Source organism: Anolis sagrei, chromosome 5, assembly GCF_037176765.1.
Source record: "Anolis sagrei isolate rAnoSag1 chromosome 5, rAnoSag1.mat, whole genome shotgun sequence".
NCBI lineage: Eukaryota > Metazoa > Chordata > Lepidosauria > Squamata > Dactyloidae > Anolis > Anolis sagrei.
The window spans coordinates 117,880,886-117,900,705 of record NC_090025.1 but is presented as its reverse complement, the minus strand read 5'-3'; the positions used below and the strand labels follow the sequence as shown (position 1 = coordinate 117,900,705).

General features: G+C 39.3%; 1 protein-coding gene across 2 annotated transcripts in view; it reads left to right on the top strand.

Annotated features, from left to right (window-relative positions):
• The window catches only part of ARAP2 (ArfGAP with RhoGAP domain, ankyrin repeat and PH domain 2), a 155,803-nt gene that overhangs the window by 85,741 nt on the left and 50,242 nt on the right, over positions 1-19,820 (top strand). For both annotated transcript variants that reach the window (XM_067469010.1, XM_067469009.1), the window contains exons 12-19: positions 1,570-1,655; positions 5,006-5,188; positions 6,114-6,288; positions 6,530-6,664; positions 13,443-13,584; positions 14,601-14,703; positions 16,780-16,978; positions 18,315-18,378. In XM_067469010.1, coding sequence (XP_067325111.1) covers positions 1,570-1,655; positions 5,006-5,188; positions 6,114-6,288; positions 6,530-6,664; positions 13,443-13,584; positions 14,601-14,703; positions 16,780-16,978; positions 18,315-18,378 — 1,087 coding nt within the window. The remainder of the gene's footprint in view (positions 1-1,569; positions 1,656-5,005; positions 5,189-6,113; positions 6,289-6,529; positions 6,665-13,442; positions 13,585-14,600; positions 14,704-16,779; positions 16,979-18,314; positions 18,379-19,820) is intronic.

Genomic DNA, 19,820 nt, shown 5'->3' with positions numbered 1-19,820 from the left:
AACCATGAGAGCAAAATATACAAATAATGGCACATCAATAACAACACAATAGCGTCTCGTAACTAGAATCGTGATCCAACTCGTCGTCTATAATTCCGTTCCTATATTCATCGTATTCATATATACCTTCCTATCTCCCTGAAGGGACTCAGGACAGTGAAATGCTAGCCAATTTCTTCTGAACATCATTTCCACATAAAAAAGTCATAAGAATAGAAACAAAATTCTTAGGAGACTTTGACCCCCTTTGAACAGTTCTTTAAAACATGGTGGGATTTGATGGCTGCCCATGCCCAAATTCTATATTTTTATGGTAAAATATGTATGTAGTAGTAGATATTTGTGCAGCCCGATGCAGAAGTTAAGTTGGCCTATGCCTGGTCTATAAGGTGGTCAGGAGTGCTGGAACATCAGGATACTAAAATGGTGGCCAAAGCAGCATAGATGCAAATGTTTACAGTTGTCAAAAATCAGTAGGTGAAATTTCCTGGATTATGTTCCAAAATCCAGGGAACTTCACCTACTGATTGTTGACAACTGTAAACATTTGCATCAATGCTGCTTTGGTCACCATTTTGATATCCTGGTGTTCCAGCCCTCCTGGTCACGTTTTAGACCAGGCATGGGCAAACTTCAGCCCTCCAGGTGTTTTGGACTTCAACTCCCACAATTCCTAACAGCTAGTAAGCTGGTTGGGATTTCTGAGAGTTAAAGTCCAAAACACTCAGAGGACGAAGTTTGTTGATGCCTGTTTTAGAGGCATTTGGATGTCATGGGTCCTCCTGTTTGAGAATGAGACTCTGTTAGACTGTTTTGAAGTATTTTAAAGCAATTGATGCCCAAAACCTTAGGATAGGAAAAACTGGGGAATTAGGGCTATTTCAGGGGCCTTGTTGACCAATCCCTTCTAGGACAATATGCATAGAGGATGTTTTGTGTGTGTGTGTGTGTCAAGAGTGACTTGAGAAACTCTAAGTCACTTCTGGTGTGAGAGAATTGGCCGTCTGCAAGGACATTGCCCAGGGGATATCCAGATGTTTTACCATTCTGTGGGAAGCTTCTCTCATGTCCCCACATGAGAAGCTGGAACTGACAGATGGGAGCTCTCTCCGCTCCCCGATTCAAACTGCCTACCTTTCGGTCAGCAGTTCTGCTGGCACAAGGGTTTAACCCTTTGCGCCACTGGGAGGGGTCAAAGGGATGGTCATCCTATTGAATACATGGAAGTTGGACATGCATAGATATCCTACCTCCACTCCTACCACCTTATACTCACTTAATATACCCAAATAGCCGTGCCAAACCCTTCTCTTCCTTGCCATTTTATGTACTATTGGTCCATAATAAAGTTATTGCTTTTTTTCTTATGCTTTTAAAATAAATAAACAAAAGCACATTTTGGGTTGTTGTACGTTTTTCAGGCTGTATGGGCATCACAACCTCTTAGGATGGCTGCCATAGATGCAGATGAAACGTCAGGAGAGAATGCTTCTAGAACATGACCATACAGCCCAAAAGCCTTTGACAATACAAAAACACATTTTGTTTCATTTTGCTATTTTGATTCAGGGCAGCACAGATCATTAGGACCCAGAGATTCAAAGGTCCGAAGTCTAAAAATGGATGCCAGCATTTGGAGCAATGAACTTATTGAGGTAGGAAACAATAGGATGGAAAAAGAATATGATGCATAATCTCTTCATAGTAAAATATGCAAGCACTTGGTGGGTAATGTATTGTCGAAGGCTTTCATGGCTGGAATCACTAGGTTCTTGTGGGTTTTTTCGGGCTATAGAGCCATGTTCTAGAGGCATTTCTCCTGACGTTTCGCCTGCATCTATGGCAAGCATCCTCAGAGGTAGAGGTCTGTTGGAATTAGGACAATGGGTTTATATATATCTGTGGAATGGCTGGGGTGGGGCAAGGAGCTCTTCCCTGCTGCAGTTAGGTGTGAATGTTCAGCTGATCACCTTCATTAGCATTTGAAGGCCTGCCTGCGCCTGGGAAAATCTGCTGCTGGGAGGTGTTAATCTGTGCCTGGTTTTTTCCTCTCTGTTGTTTAGCTGTTATAATTTTAGAGTTTTTTAATACTGGTACATGAACAAAATCTGGCTACCAGTATTAAAAAACTCTAAAATTATAACAGCTAAACAACAGAGAGGAAAAAACCAGGCACAGATTAACACCTCCCAGCAGCAGATTTTCCCAGGCGCAGGCAGGCCTTCAAATGCTAATGAAGGTGATCAGCTGAACATTCACACCTAACTGCAGCAGGGAAGAGCTCCTTGCCCCACCCCAGCCATTCCACAGATATATATAAACCCATTGTTCTAATTCCAACAGACCTCTACCTCTGAGGATGCTTGCCATAGATGCAGGCGAAACGTCAGGAGAAATGCCTCTAGAACATGGCTCTATAGCCCGAAAAAACCCACAAGAACCTACTTGGTGGGTAGTTTTTTGGAATTTAATTTGATTATCAGTATGGATGTTGCTTAGAATTTTTTTAAAAATGTTTTCATATCAGGCTGAGCTTTCTTGGAATGAAAAGCTTGCACATTAAATAGTAAATGTATTACTCTCCTTTCTAAATAAAATATTTCATCTTTCTTGTAGGTTGGAATGAGCTTTATGCATTAACTATACATAATAATAGTTTTCTTGGTTGGAATGAATAAAATGGTTTTAGAACTGACATCTTTTTAATGACAAGCTACTAGAGTTTGCTTGCAATTACATATATATGCAAAATTATGACCTTTTATTTATGTGTCACATTATCTAGGTTCCACAACATGTGGCTATGCGAAACTATCTGATCCATTAATCAGAGGCAGGAGTCAGGTTGCCCTGTAGAAGTTGCTGAACAGGGTTTCCATGAGTCCTATCTAGCTTAACCAATGATGAGGAATGCAGCAAACTATATTCCATCAGTATCTGGAGACCTACATGGTTACCACCCCTGCTCTTAGGGCCCTTCCATACAGCACCATATCCCAAACTATCAAGGCAGAAAATCCCACAATATCTGCTTTGAACTGGGCTATCTGAGCACACTCAGATAATGTGGGATTTTCTGCCTTAATATTCTGGGATATAGGGCTGTGTGGAAAGGTCCTTTGATTCCTTGAGATTGTCATTATATTTTACACGTTTCACATTATCCAGTTGTCTTTTTTGTGTATTTTATCATTAATCTCCATAGTTATTATTTGAGATATGTTTAGGGATGCAGTTCCAGAAGAAAATATTAAAATTGCTGGAGATCTTATAGACTTCACAATTCTGTCTCTTGGGAATCTTGTTTTGAGAAATAATTTTCTAGCCATTAGGACATGAAGATTTTGTTCATGGTGTACAAAGAACCATAGAACAAAATGGTGTCCTTGTAGCTATTTTCTCATTTCCAAGATGAAGCAGAATAAATTATATAAAATAAGAGAGCTTATCAAATTACATTATTTTGCATATTATACATATATATTGAATTATATGCATTATGTAATATTAGAATTAAATATTTGTTGCTGCAGAATTTGAAATACCTAAGTACAAGCATTTTTAAGAATCCAAAAAAAAAAAAGATTTTTAAAAAGGTTGAAAGCACATTTCCTGAATGTCAGGACACCTTGCTGAGATAAATTCTAGACTGTTGAGAATCCTCAAAGTGCAGGACACTCAACAAATTTTTCATGCAGTGGTTTTATGTTCTTGTTTTTTCACATAAAAATCAGAAAATATTTATTCTGTACAAAAACTACCTACCCATGTTGAACAACATTTTCTGATCAGGAAACATCCTTTTATAACCAGAAACGAATAATTCTGTACAGAAATACTATTTTTTTAACAGTAATGCTGTTTTCTGTACAGAATATACTGTGTCCAGCCCCCTACCCCTCACAAAATGTATGCATATTTTGTGCAGAATCATAGAATCATAGAATCAAAGAGTTGGAAGAGACCTCATGGGCCATCCAGTCCAACCCCCTGCTAAGAAGCAGGAATATTGCATTCAAATCACCCCTGAAAGATGGCCATCCAGCCTCTGTTTAAAAGCTTCCAAAGAAGGAGCCTCCACCACATCACACAGAGTTTGGGAATAAATCCCAAACTCTGAAAAGTCTTCAAAAAATTTCTTGCAATTGAAATAAAATTGCTAAAATTATTAACAGCTTCCAGTTAGATCAAAATTAGCAAAGAATTGCACCCCTAATTACACAAGTCAACAAGTATTTTTCATCAGATATGATTTTAAGTCATTCTTAGAGGGTTTTTTTTTTGCACTGAATTCAGATCTCTGTTTATTTTTTTCTCTGTCACGTATAGTTTTTGTGATGAGGCTAATCGAATAATTAATTCATTCACACACTGATGTCAATAGAATCTAATGGATATCAGTGTGTAAATGCATTAATTATTTGATTAACCTAAGCGCAAAAACTACACATGATAGAGAATCTGAATTTGGCACAAAAATATCTAAAATAATGACCTAAATTATATCTGATGAAAAATACTTGTTGGCTTGTATTACATGAATATGATATCAAATGTGCAGATTTTACAGTAGTCCACTGCAATGTACCATTGATCATATTTTAAAAAGTTGACATGATGGGAAAACGTGATGGTCATATTTAAAATCAGCATTAAAATTGATTTAAACTGTGCTACTGTCATTTCTGATGATTACAAAAAGTTTGATTTTGTTGGCTTGTGTTATTTTACATGCAGGGTAATCCAATTGTTAGTTTCAGGTATAACAGACTCATAAACTAAATGAAGCAGACATAATTGCTGCATTATCAATTTCCCATTTATTAAGTGGGTCTACCTTATTTGGAAATAAAAAATGGATATTGACTAATATGGACTGTTTCCCCTTTTCTGGCTGAACTGTAATTCTGCATATCTACTAACTGATTCCCAATCCACTTTATTGCTTTCTAGTCTTCTTTGATTTTGTTTAAGTTAACTTTGCTCCACTTCCACTCTTCTTTAGCTTTTTCTTGTCATAGGGAATACAAGAGCAAATAGTTTTTGGGAAGGGAATCTTCAACCAGATGAGAAATTGCCTATGGATGCATCAACAGACAAGAGGCTAACTTTTATCAGCCAAAAATATAAAGAGGGAAAATTCAGAAAAACCACTCTACTTTATAAAACCAAAGAAGAATTAAATAAGGTAAAGTAGGTAGGAATTTCTCCTTTATATTTCTCATTGTTGCTTGTTAAGGAAAAACATACACATTTGTGATTTAAGAGTAAATAAAATCCAGAGTTCCAATGTTGGGGTTTAGCAGGCTGCATCTTTTATAGAAATTGTAAAGGTAGCTAATATAACAAATGCAGAAAGGTGCAAATAATCAAGATGAATGAGATACCCAATCAGGTTGGTAAGATGCATGTGAGCACAATTCAATGGAATCAGTTATCAGACACTTGTTACACTCATGATAGAGACTCTCCAACTGACTGAATTTCAGTCCTGGGTGGTTGTACTATAATTCCTTATAATAAAAAATAGATTATGAGCTAGTTCAGTTGTGTGAATGCTCTGCTGTTCCAACATTTGTATTTCCTCCCAAAAGTTTTGTTAAGGGGAGAGAAAAAAACAGCGAGTAACTATAGCAGAGGAGTAAGTGGAGGAATGGTGGGATTGTGGAGGAACATGTTTTCCACATCTGACCTAAAGTCAGTTACTAGTCTCAACTACAGCAGAACCTTTAACTCATTTGTTCCCAACTTTTGGTCTTCCAGGTGTTTTGGACTTCAACCTCCAGAAAACCCAGCTATCTTACCAGCTATTAGGAATTGTGGGATCTGAAGTCCAAAACACCTGGAAGACCAAAGGTTGGGAACCACTGTTTTAACTCAACAGAAATGTGTGTGAGCTTTTTGTAAGCTTTTATAACTTTTGTAAGTTTTATTCATATAGTCAGACTACTTTGGGACTAATGGATCTAGAGTACTGTGTTATCTGAGTTTGTGTATGAATTTCAGCTTAATCCCGTGATTTACCAAAACAGTTGCCTCTGAAATAAAGAGATATTAATCCCTTCCTATTTGATGTTCTACTTGTAGCTCATGCTTTTCATCTTTATGATCAGGCCCTGTGTGCTGCAGTGGTTACGCAGGATGTATTGGAAACAATGGAATTGTTATTTAGTGGAGCAGATGTGATGTGTGCTACCAGAGATCCTGACTATAGTACTCCGTACTTGTTAGCAAAGAAATATGGACAAAGACTGCAAATGGAATTTCTCCATCATAACAAATTTTCAGGTATGGTAATAGAGGAATCCTTTTGATTATATAACTACAGCATAATTTGACAACAAGTAAGCCGCATTTTTTATACTTTGGAGACCACCAGCACTTTACATCATATCAAGAAATATGCTAATAACCAGCACAACCATTCTCCAGTTGCATTGGCTTTAGTTCAAACATCTTTTATACTAATCCAATCTAGGTCTCAATAAAGTAAGCCAATGTTTATGTGTGCTTTTTATTTCTGTTGTAGATTTTCCAAGCTATGATGCTCAGTCAGACAGCATTTCCTGTCAAGATTCTTCCTCATCCACCTTCCTTTGTGACTATTTATACAAGCTTCCCTCCAGTGCTACAAAACCATTTACAGAGAGAAAACTAAAAGAAGGTATGTTGGTCTTTACTCCTGCCCTTTGCTTTATAGAGTATTGCATAGGTCGCTGCCCTTTACTGTTTTGTTTTAGAAATGCAACGGTAATATGAGTGGGGACATATGTGTGTGAAATATTGTGAAGAGCAAGGCAGAGAGAAAGAAACTTTCAGTCAAATAAGATATTCCCTAGTTACAAGTTCATATGGATTTATTAATGAGTGCTGTGGTACCAAAGTATGATGCTTCTTTTAAAATATTGTTTATCCTAATTAATTTAGTGTGCACATTATTTTACCCATTGTGTTGAAGCTGTCAAGTAAAGTAATGTTCAAAAGAAGATTAGATCAATAAAAAGGCCTTCTAAAAATGGCTGAAATCCTGACAAATGATTTTTAAAGTCAGTGGGGATTATATTCAGACTGGCTTTCTTGCAGGGAGTGAGTGGATGAAGTAAGGTGACCTTAAAAATAAAGGTGCACTTTTAGCTCCTTGGAAGAAAAACAGACATTGGGTCCATATTTCTGAACACTGTATTCCTAATTCATTTCATTTTCTTGTCTGGCTGGTTCCAAAAAAGGAAAATGAGATTGTACAGGTACTTTTTCTGGAAAAAACAACTGTTGTTGTTGATAGAGAGTTGAAAATTAACAGTAATGTTCAGATGGACAGTGAAATCCTATTTCTGTGATATATCCAGGATTTAAACTATATAATAACATAATAGTAACACTTTATTTATATTCTGCTTCATCTCCCAAGGGGACTCAGAGCAGATTACAACATACACAGATAGGCAAAAATTCAGTGACTTTAATACAGTGAAATAACAATGACACAAATACACAGAACAAAGATAAAGGTTTCCCCTTTTATCTCTGGCTTCTGGAAGTGGTGCTCAACTCCAGCCATGGGATGGTGCTTTTCCCCCATTTTTCAAGCTGAGGAGCCTGTTGTCTGTAGACACCTCCTGGCCGCATTGCTGCCAACATGCCTGCATGGGCATCTTTATTACCTTCCCACTGAAGTGGTACCTATTGATCTACTCACATTTGCATGTTTTTGAATGACTAGGTTGGCAGGAGCTAGGGCTAACAGCAGGAGCTTACCTCGACCTGCAGCTTTGACCTGCCAACCTTTAGGTCAGCAGATTCAACAGTTCAGTGGTTCAAACCATTGCATCACCTGCAGTTCCAACTATAGCGCTACTAAATTTGAATTCTCAAGGGACACTTGATGGCTGTGGAACTGCACTCCTTATACCACGTGGCAAATCTCCTTGTTTGAAATGGAAGAGAGCGGTTATAACAGTACAAAAGGAAACAATGCTTTTTGTGATGTAAAAATTCACTTTGACATAGGTCTTGATCTCCAAGTTGATTTACTTGAGCCATTGACATTTCAGATCAGATCAATGCTATGGAAAGAGCAGCCAGGATCCACAGGTGTCATTACACTAATGGAGCTGTTTATGTTAATGGAGGATTGAGGGGAATGATTTTCCTTGCTCCCTGAAGCCTTCTTGTGTCTGCAAAATCATCTCTTTTTTGGGAAGGGAGAGAAGGAAGTCCTACTGTGCTAGCTGGCATCCGTTGAGCACAGGATTTAATTTAGTGCTCTATATATGCCACAGGACCCCTGGTGGTGCAGCAGGGTCAAATCACTGAGTTGCTGAACTTGCTGACCGAAAGGTTGGTGGTTTGAATCCTGGGAGCAGGATGAGCTCCCACTGTTAGGCCCAGCTTCTGCCAACCTAGCAGTTCGAAAACATGGAAATGTGAGTAGATCAATAGGTACCGCCTTGGCAGGAAGGTAACGGCACTCCATTCAGTCATGCTGGCCACGTGACCTAGGAGGTGTCTGCAGACAGCGCTGACTCTTTGGCATAGAAATGGAGCTGAGCACCACCCCACCGAGTCAGACATGACTAGGCTTAATATCAAGGGAAACCTTTACCTGTATGCCATAGGTTATAGTCACATTCCATTGTGATCAGTAAATTGGAATGTAGTGTATTTGGTTTGAATGATGGATTTCCAAGTGTGAAAGAGAAAAGAAAGAAATGATGATTTTCAAGAGGAGGATAGGTGCTGTGCTCTGGGGAGACAAATAGGACAATCTATAGATCCCTGTTTCTGCTCCCTGCTCTTAATTCTAGAATGACAGGTGTGATAAGAATGATGCATAAATATTTTAGACAACCAAGTAGTTGTTCAAGAAGAGAATGATATTTGTCAGTTTGAAAATACAACCTCATTTCTTACACGTTTACATTTCTTACAAGTCTGTTATTCATACACCTTCAGGGGAAGCCTGATCTATTCATGTTTTTCCAACAAAAAAATTCTCTTCAAAGCCAGAGATTGTTTTCTTTAGTCTTCCAATTCTTGAGAGGGCTTTCTAGTATTGCTCCTACCAGCATAATAGATTGACTCTGCCTTGGCCTCTATTTCCAGTACTAGCTGTGCCCTGCCACGCGTTGCTGTGGCCTATAGTAAAACTTATCAAAGTTGAGGTAGATATCTGGACTATTATGAAAGAGAGGTACCTACCTATTCCTTCCCCCTTTCTCTCCTTTCTTCCTTCTCTACCTCTTTCTTTCTTTCCTTCTTTCACTACTTGGTTTCATCCTTCTCTCTTTCCTTCATTCCCTCCCCCTTTCTTCCTTTGCCTTTCTTCCCTCCCTGTTTGCTTCCTTCTTTCGCTTTTTATTTCCTTTTATTTCACCACCATCATAACAATAACAATAATGCAATGCATTGCCTCCGGGACCTGACACCTCTCCCATTCCCCCTAAAAGGGTCTCATAGGAATAATAGCATCATAATAATCATAGAAATAACAACCTTTACCTGCCACGCATTGCTGTGACCAACCTTCCCTCTTTCTCTCCTTCTTTCCCTCCTTCCTTCCTTCCCTCCCATCTTTCCTTCTCCTCTTCCTTCTCTATCTCCTTCCTTCCCCCTTTTTCTTTCTCTTCTGGCCTCTTTCCTTCCTTCTCTCTTTCCTTCTTTCCTTCCCTCCCTCTTTCTCTACATCTTCCCCCTTCCTTCACTCCCTCTTTCCTTCCTTCATTCCCTTTTTTCTTTCCTTCTCTCCTTCCTTCCTTCCCCCTTTTTCTTTCTCTTCTGGCCTCTTTCCTTCCTTCTCTCTTTCCTTCTTTCCTTCCCTCCCTCTTTCTCTACATCTTCCCCCTTCCTTCACTCCCTCTTTCCTTCCTTCATTCCCTTTTTTCTTTCCTTCTCTCCTTCCTTCCTTCCCCCTTTTTCTTTCTCTTCTGGTCTCTTTTCTTCCTTCTCTCTTTCCTTCTTTCCTTCCCTCCCTCTTTCTCTACATCTTCCCCCTTCCTTCACTCCCTCTTTCCTTCTTTCATTCCCTTTTTTCTTTCCTTCTCTCCTTCCTTCCTTCCCCCTTTTTCTTTCCCTCCCTCTGTCTCTCATTTCTTCCTTCTCTACCTCTTTCCTTCCTTCCCCCTTTTTCTTTCTCTTCTGCTGTCTCTCTTTTCTTTCCTTCCATCTTTCCTTTTCTTCTTCCTTCTTTCTCTAACTTTCCTTCCTTCCCCCTTTTCTTTATCTCCCTTTCTCTTTCTTCCTTCTTTCCTTCCTTCCTGTCTTTCCTGGATTTTGACAGGGCGGGAAGGGGTGCGGTGGGGTTTGGAGGTGGCGTGAAGTAAAAGGAGGTAAGATTGGGGCAGGCGAGTGATGGAGCGTGAGGTTGTGTGTGTGTGTGCGGCAGCGGGGGGAGTGATGGAGTGTGGGGTTGCGTGTGTGTGTGCGGCAGCGGGGGGAGTGGGGTTGCGCGTGTGTGTGTGTGGCGGTGGGGGGAGTGATGGAGCGTGGGGTTGCGTGTGTGTGTGCGGCGGGGGGAGTGATGGAGCGTGGGGTTGTGTGTGTGCGTGCGGCGGGGCGGTGTGTGTGCAGGAAGCGGCGCGGCGGGGCTTGGAGTGGGCATGGCTTCCGCAGAGGGAACTGTGTGCGCGCGCCAGGGAACTTGCGGCTGGGCACCAATGCGCATGCTCAGTTGTCTTGCCGTTTTGTGAGTGTGTTGTTGTGTTGTTTTTCATTTTGAGTAGATATGTTTGTACCTTATGGGTTGTGTTATGGGCATGGGAATTTTGGTTAAGTTTCGTTGGGGGGTTTGTGAGTTTTGTTGATTTGCCGTTTTGTGAGTGTGTTGTTGTGTTGTTTTTCATTTTGAGTAGATATGTTTGTACCTTGTGGGTTGTGTTATGGGCATGGCAATTTTGGTTAAGTTTCGTTGGTTGTTTTTGAGTTTTGTTGTTTTGCCGTTTTGTGAGTGTGTTGTTGTGTTGTTTTTCATTTTGAGTAGATATGTTTGTACCTTGTGGGTTGTGTTATGGGCATGGCAATTTTGGTTAAGTTTCGTTGGGGTTTTTTGAGTTTTGTTGTTTTGCCGTTTTGTGAGTGTGTTGTTGTGTTGATTTTCATTTTGAGTAGATATGTTTGTACCTTGTGGGTTGTGTTATGGGCATGGCAATTTTGGTACAGTTTTGTTGGGGGGTTTTTGAGTTTTGTTTCCTCGTTGGATGCCCCTAACAAATTTATATATATAGATTTGTGGGCAACAAAACAGCAGCACCTTTTAGCTACTTCAAACTATGATTCTAGTGTTCATTTTGCAATCAGCTTCTGTCAGGCAGCATTTTTCCCTTGGAGCTTTCAATTCTTCTAAGTTCAGAGGGTTTTTGTTTTTCTGCTTCCTTGTGTGTTTTCCCCATTTTTTGTTTGTATCTTTATGCTTTGAGTGAACCTGAAATTGCCAAATACAATATCATGTTCTGAGAAGCTTGTTTTTTTAAAAAAAAATGCACAGCAACAACCCAAAGGCTTTAAAATGGTGCAAGGCAACTATCGAAGGGAATGTAGTTCCCTTTATTTCTTTTGGGGTATTTTGCTAGCAAATATGGATCTACTTCCGCTCCATCTCTATCAGAAAGTGGGTGTCTTGAATAGCTTTTGTGAGATTCTTAGTGTCAGCTTGTGAACCAGTACTCATGGGAGACATTCATCTTGATTTGGGAAGCCACATCCTTTCTAGAGCAATAATCTAACACAAATTCCACCTCACACGAGCTCTTAAAATCATAATGTATAATTACTTGAGTGAATGTTTAGACATCACACACTTCCTGTGCTGCTAACATAATTTTAAAAAGAACATTTGTGTGAACAAGAATATTTGCTGATTATTTTGTATGCAAACCACTGCTCAATCACTAACTCTATTGAAGATATAATACAATCAGGCTTCTATATCCATGGTTTCTGCATCCACAGGTTCAACAGCCTGAAAATAATCCCCAAAGCCTTGATTTTGACATTTGTATAGTGGCCATCATTTTAACGATGCCATTGTAAATATTAGCATGGAATTTGTTATTCATGGCGTTGGTGTGTGCCCTGACACCAAATCCCAGTAGATATTAAAAACCTGAATAAAACTACCAGTTCACTGAAGTGTACTTCTTTAAAAATAAGGCCCAATGAAGTGGACTTTGCATATGGATTTTAGAAAATAATAGAGATGTTGTAATCAGATACAGTTTGTGGATCTCTGTGTGTAAGTGGGCATCACATCAGTGTTATATTTAACAAGTCAAAATTTAGTACATTAAAACATTATAAAACATTACTATCACTATAAAACCAGGAGCCCCCGGTGACGCAGTGGGTTAAACCCCTGTGCCGGCAGGACAGGTCGCAGGTTCGAATCCGGGGAGAGCACGGATGAGCTCCCTCTATCAGCTCCAGCTCCTCATGCGGGGACATGAGAGAAGCCTCCCACAAGGATGAGAAAACATCAAAACATCTGGGCGTCCTCTGGGCAACATCCTTGCAGATGGCCAATTCTCTCACACCAGAAGTGACTTGCAGTTTCTCAGGTCGCTCCTGACACGACAAATAGATAAATAAATAACTATAAAACCACACAATCTATAATCACAATCCAGGTCATTCTGGTAGTCATTGCACATAATTCCAGTTAATCTATTTCACTATGATTCTTCTCTGAAGGTTGATCCTAGAGCCATGTTTTCACTCTTTTTTCTGAAGGTCAGGAGGGAGGGGGCTTATCTAACATCGCTGGGAAGGAAGTTCCACAGCCAAGGGACCACCCCTGAGAAGGCCCTGTCTCTCATTCCCACCAGTCGCACCTGTGAAGGAGGTGGTACCGAGAGCAGGGCCTCCCCAGACGATCGTAATCTCTGAGATGGTTCATAGGGGACATTCTGTTCAGACAGGTACATATCAGAAGCATATGTATTGAGGATGATGATGCTAGGTGTGGGATATTGTGGAGAATTTAAAATGATAGTCCAACTACCAACACAGTTGGCACACTTTAACTACCAATAAAAGAAAACTCAGTTTCAGAAAGATGCTGGATGTCTCCTACCCCTGGAGAGACTAAATGTAATCCTCTCCTCAAAGTTTGAGAGGCTATTTGGGTACAGCTGTGCCTTGAACTGTCAGTGGCAGATAACAATTTTGAATGTTCTCCACAACAGAAATTAATTTGTTTGCAAGTAGAAAATCAATAGTGTCACCACTAGCCCACTTCCTGGTGTCCTTTTTTACTAATTGCTGGAAGCATTTCATATGAAGCACATTTTCTTTCAACTACAATCTCTTTCGTGGTGAAGGGAAATGGGAGATTGAAGTTTTGCATGACTCTGCTGATTTGTGTGTTTCAGTTTACTTAGATAATTGTTTATGGATCTTGTTTTCTGGACTACAAAATAATGCCTCTTTTTATTCTATGAATTTAAATTCAGAATGCAATAAAAAGTGGTGTACTTTCGAAAGTGGCTTTTTGAGCTACTATGAAAACGAGAAGACAACTTCTCCAAATGGGATGCTTGACATCAGTGAAGTCATCTGCCTTGTGCATAAGACAGGCTCTTTCTTACCTATAGGGTAAGTTCTCACTCTTCCTAAAATTAAATAATCTCAAATCATCATTTTGTAGAGATTCAGTCAGATTGGATTTACTATTGTTTGTTGGCATAGAGCAGAGGTGGGAATCATTTGGCCCTCTAGATTTTTTGGACTGTAGTCTTGCCATCCCTTGTCACTGACTATATTGGCTAGTGCTGATGGGATGCATCTTTTGGGATCTATGATAAAACTCTAAAAGATCTTTAAGCGTGTCTGCATCATTGTGGAGAATATAACCAGCAAAGGACCCCACTTGAATGTCCCTTCCTGTTCCCTGTTGCTGTATGGCCATGCCAAGGAAAGGTCGAGGGGGTTGCCATTGGTGGCCACTTGATGAAAAAATGGGGATACTCTCCTGAGGTAGCCATCAACATCAACTCCCAGTGGCATAGTGGGTTAAACCCTTGTGCCAGCAGGTCTGAAGACCGACAGGTCACAAGTTTGAATCTGGGGAGAGCACGGATGAGCTCCCTCTGTCAGCTCCAACTCCCCATGTGGGGACATGAGAGAAGCCTCCCAAAAGGATGGTAAAACATCAGAAACATCTGGGTGTTGTCCTTGCAGACGGCCAATTCAGTCACACCAGAAGCGACTTGCAGTTTCTCAAGTTGCTCCTGACATGAACAAAAAAAAAAAAACCATCAACACTTGACTCTCCATTACCCATACAAAATCTTATAGTTAATCTAGTAATCCTCCCTCCATCTCTTACTTCCTTCCCTTTTACTCTCTTTTTCTTTTACTTTGCCTTCAACCCCACCTTCCTGGCTTATTTTACACTCAGATGACTAATTAATTCCATGTTGTTTTAAATTAATAGAACCTAAACAATATATTTTGCTTTGCATAACTCGTATAGCTTGCTTTTTGTTCCTAAGACCAGTCCAAGTGGGGATCAAACATAAGGAATTGAAGGGGAGAATAGCGCTATTTCTTGTTTTGCCTTTGTACAGCTTATTCCAAAAAAAATTGACTCTTTTTGTCCTTGTCGTTAGAAGTCTATTTACCTTTGAAATCTACTTACTGCCAGAACGTGTGTTTCTCTTTGGCACTGAAACTGCACATACTCAAAGAAAATGGACTCAGGCAATTGCCAAGGTAATGTTGATAATTACTGGTTCAAGTTAAGCCAACAGCCTTTGCATTAAATATAAAATGTCACACTTATCTTAGACTGTTTGGTGTAGCCAGTTTGGATTCAAGTTTGGATCTTTTAAATGCGAAACAATGTTTTTGCTTCCTAGTGGAAAGTGTATGTTGTTACAAATGCTTCTGCAGGGAGTCATGCAAAGCAATGAACATCAAGCATTTTTAAAGAGGGGATTTTATATTCTTGAATGTAAGAAAATAATTTATATTCAAAAGCACTGGTAGAGCACATTACAAAAACAGTTGCTAGTAGAACACATTATAGAAGCAGAAGACACTTTAGGCTTCTGTTTAAAGTTCTACTGTTATCATTTATGTGAGATGCAACAGGTTAAACTGTTGAGCTGCTGAATTTTCTGAATGAAAGATTGGCAGTTTGAATTCTGGGATTGGGGTGAGCTCCTGCTGTTAGCCCCAGCGTCTGCCAACCTAGTAGTTTGAAAACATGCAAATGTGAGTAGATCAATAGGTACTGCTCCGGTGGGAAGGTAACAGCGCTCCATGCAGTCATGCTGGCCACGTGACCTGGAGATGTCTATAGACAATCCTGGTTCATTGGCTTAGAAATGGAGATGAGCAACACCCCCCCAGAGTCGGGCACAACTAGACTTAATGTTATGGGAAACCTTTACCTTTACCTATAATTGTCCGCAAAGAAGTTAAGCAAGCATGTGTTGCTGTTCTGCTGCCCCTTGCTTCCCCCATCTTACAATGATGAATAATATGATTTTAACAGTGATGATATTGGTTCACTGTTTTAAATGTTCTGATGTATTTTATAATCTTATTTTAAATGTTTACCGTAATTTTACATTATTTTAATGGCGTCGACTAGCTGCCTATGGTGTAAAGCTGCCATGAGCCCTTCCTGTGTTGAGATAGGTGGGGTAAAAATTGTGTGCACAAATAAATAAATAAATCTTCTTCTATTTAAGCTTGAAGAGAGGAGTATTGTATAATATTTTTAAGTGATTACTAAGCAGCTGAATAGGGGCCTCATCACACTGAGGTCCTCATGTGATGAGGTGGCAAGTCACTTTTGTTTAGTACAGGAATGAACAATTGGGGCCTTTCAGATTTTGTTGGATTGACACTGCCATCAGCACAACTACCATAGCCTGTGGTAGATGGTAATTCAAATTATCATCCAGCATATATGAAGTTGCACAGTGTGTCCAATATTATCTTTCATCCACTTAAATTGGCTCTTAAATCTCCTTTTGAAAGTTGGGTCACCACTGAGCCAACCTGGAATATGACATGGAAAAGTGTTTTGGTGAAGAGTAGTAGTAGTGATGGCATTTGAATAATTAACAAGTAAAAAGATTTGTTTTTTCACAGTTATTTAAAACTGAGTATTACAACTAACCCAGGCTATATTTCATATTACCACTGTTATTCAACAGTGTATTTTTTACATTACTTGGATCTGTTTTCTGATTTGATTTCCAAACTGGTTTCTTTGAGATAACATTGGTATCCCTGGTGGGCAGCATACAATAGGAACTAGAAAGAATGCATCTCTGTTGATGCTGCTGGGCATATCAATACTCTGTTCTTTTGAGCTACCTGGCTCAGATGATCCAAGGAGCTACTCTTTTGTGATAGACCAAGTTCTTTGTTGGTCCTAAAATATGTATGCTGGAGGACTACTGTTTAGCTAGTATATGGTGCAACATAGATTTCCCTCTTGCCAGATATGCTTTTTTTTACATCTGCTGAATAAGAACATCCAGATATTTGCCCAGTTATTGACAATATTTACTGAATGTTATTTGATCTTCTAGTTGCTTTAAATGTCCTTTATTAATTCTGTGGTGGTGAACAATCAAGGGCATCTGGTAGTAATAAAAGAATGGCAATACATAAATATATGCAATGAATAAATAACACAATTTTGTGGCATTAAAGGTATGAAGTTTGCTTAGCAAAATCGAAAAAAGTCACATAGTATTAACTTTTACAATATTCGTTTTAAATATTAATTTTGAATATACATGTTTTTCTTGTTTTTGTTTGGAACAGCATTTTGTACCCAGTGTAGCCAAACACATCTTGGAGAGGGATTATGATGTGATCGGCCAGCTGTATTACAAAGACTGCCATAATCTCGATAACTGGAAAAAAGGCTGGTTTGCTATAGAAAAGTCAAACCTTTGTTTTTGCCTGGAGCTAGAAAATTCACAAGAGGATTCAATGCATCTAAGGAGACTCCAGGAGTTAAGTAAGACTTTGAAAAGAATATTGTTAGGGCTATTTCACAGAACAAAAGTGGACAACTTGCAGTCCAGTCCATTCTGATAGACTAAGATTACTATAATTCCTTACCATTGCCTATCCTGGCAGAAGCAGATGGAAGCCATAGTCCAAACCATGTAGAGAGAGATTCAAGAGTGTTATGTCCTCCCCCAACCCAGCAACAGTTAGCAATTTGGCTGCAGCTTTTTGGACCATGTAAAGTTTCTGAAAACTCCTCAAAGGCAGCTCTATATAAAATTTATGGCCTGATGCATGACACTATTTTCTCCATCATTATCTTGAGATGCTAGGAAACATTCACAGACCAATACAGGCACACATCTTCAAGTGGGATGGGGCTATTAAGCTCAATTGGACTTTATAAATGTGTACACACTTTTTATCTAAAATACTTTCATTGTTTCATTCATTATAAAGGAAGAGCTAGTGTTTCAACAATAGAATTATTTTTGCTACAATACATAATCTCAGTATTGCATATAAGAGAACCATTTAGAGATTCAACTGTGCACCCCCCCCCCAAACAGACTGTGTAAAGTCTTCAATGGCTCAAGTTCCATTTATTTCAATTCAATACATTTATTTTGTTCGTCAAAGGCCGTAACAAAGAGCTTCAATTTAAATATAGAAAACAATAACCAATGTTAACAAAGTTGGGTTGATGTGAGTTTTTTGGGCTGTACAGCCATGTCCCAGCAGCATTATCTCCTTACATTTCATCTGCATCTGTGGCTGTCATCTTCAGAACCTCTGAAAATGTCAGGAGATAATGCTGTTGGAACATGTCCATACAGCTCAAAAAACTCACATCAACCCAGTGATTCCAACCATGAAAGTCTTCGACAACACATTGTCAAAGTTATTTAAGGCCCATGCTGTCGTGTGATTGTTGGTGAATTGAAAGGAAATGAGGTGCTGCTTTCCACACACTACCCCTCCTTTCTAACCTCTGTTCCACTCCAGAAGTCAGTCTGAGTCCCTGTGTTTCTGATCAAATATACTTCCTTATAATAAGCAAGGGCCGTAGCCTTTCTTCATAACCCATTGGCCAAATTATTTCTGGTGACTACCTCCTGTAATAGGAAATATATCTACCTATCATTGTTATTGTCTTTTTTCATGGTAAACATTTTAGTACAATTCTTATCCAGAAACTAATTACTATTACAATTGATTTCCAGGTTCAGTTCGTGTTGTTGTGTTATGTAACTTTCAATAGCTTTAAAGTAATTTGCAAAAGTGGTGTGGCTGATTAAACTTCTTTGGGTCTCTTGTAAAATAATGTTTTCTTCATTTTTCAGCAATCAGCAGTATAATGCAAAATGGAGAAAAAATAGACGTTCTTCTTCTGGTTGAGAAAGGAAGGTAAGGGAAGATTACGGATGGCAATTTTGTTTTTCAATATACAAGAAAATAACAGTAAGCTTGTTTCTATCCATCAAAGAGATATAGTTTGAATCTATTGTGTGTCTCAGAGAGATGTGTCTTTATTTTTGAAATCCTGTAGTAGTACATTTGCCGGAGCATTGCCCCCCTCTTCTGTAATAGAATGCTGATTTAAACCACATGAAGTGTACATTATTACAAAAAATTTCCAGGTTTATGTTCACAGCAAATGAAACACTTCTCATCTCCGCTGTAACCCATTCCTCCTGAATTCCAGAATTTGACTAGGTGGGAGCTTATTCTCCATGCTCATGTGGAAAATAGCCTGGGGTATGATCAGTAATCTGGGTTCTGTCATACAATATATCATACAAACGGCTCTGATGTTCCCACAGTAGTCCTGGACTTATCATGGCAACATTATGTGGTATGTGCCTGGCTTATTCATCTCATTGGTACTAGGTGAGTGTGAAACAGCACAGAATCCATTCTGTTTTCATTTTGAATTTTAGATGCTCCCTCTTCTGTTTCCTTCCCAAAATGAAAATCAAACTCAGGTTCCAAAATATGAATCGGAATGAGCCCCCTCTAATCTCTTAGAATCTTCCCAAAAACAGAACCGGGGGGCAGGGGGCACGGACCTGAAATTCAAAATGAAAGCAGAATGGATTATCACACCCCTGCTTGGTACATCAATTGGGAAATGGATTTTGGATTTGGTGAGGTGCATGTGATTGCACTGCTATATGAGTTCAATTTGTGGTGGGCAAATTTTCTTGGGCTGGATGCTAATGGATGCCCTCCATAAATCACATTCTTTCCAATCACGCCAAAATAAATTGCTTTCCTCCATTTCCCATTACCCTTTCTCTCTGTTTTGGATGGGAAACCGAGAGAAAAGAAGGTTATTTGGGAAAGGAGGAAAGGTTATGTGGGAAGGGATTTCTTTTTGCATGTTTGCATGGATTGGGCAATGTAGTGGTGAAACTTTTGCCTGAAAACACTTTTTAAAAAATGACATTTTGGAGATTGGTGGGAGCTTCAGGGTGTTGTCTCGGGGCAGCAATTTTCCAAAACCTGCTGTTTTTTTATGTCTCATTTCTCATTTCAGTGATCTACTGTTGGGAGAATGGGACCAATGGAGTGGCATTCATTTCTTTTCTCCCTTCCCATATTACTCATGTTTATGTGGCGCACATGTAATTCAGACTGTAATTTACCTTGATCTCAAGAAAGCCTGGGCAAACTTTGGCCCTCCAAGTGTTTTGGACTTCAACTCCTACCAGCTATTAGGAATTGTGGCAATTGAAGTCCAAAACACCTGGAGGGCCAAAGTTTGCCCAGGCCTGATCTAAAGTCTTTTCATACAATTTAAAATTGTAGTGATGATTACTGCAAACTAATTTTCTCTTGCTGGCATG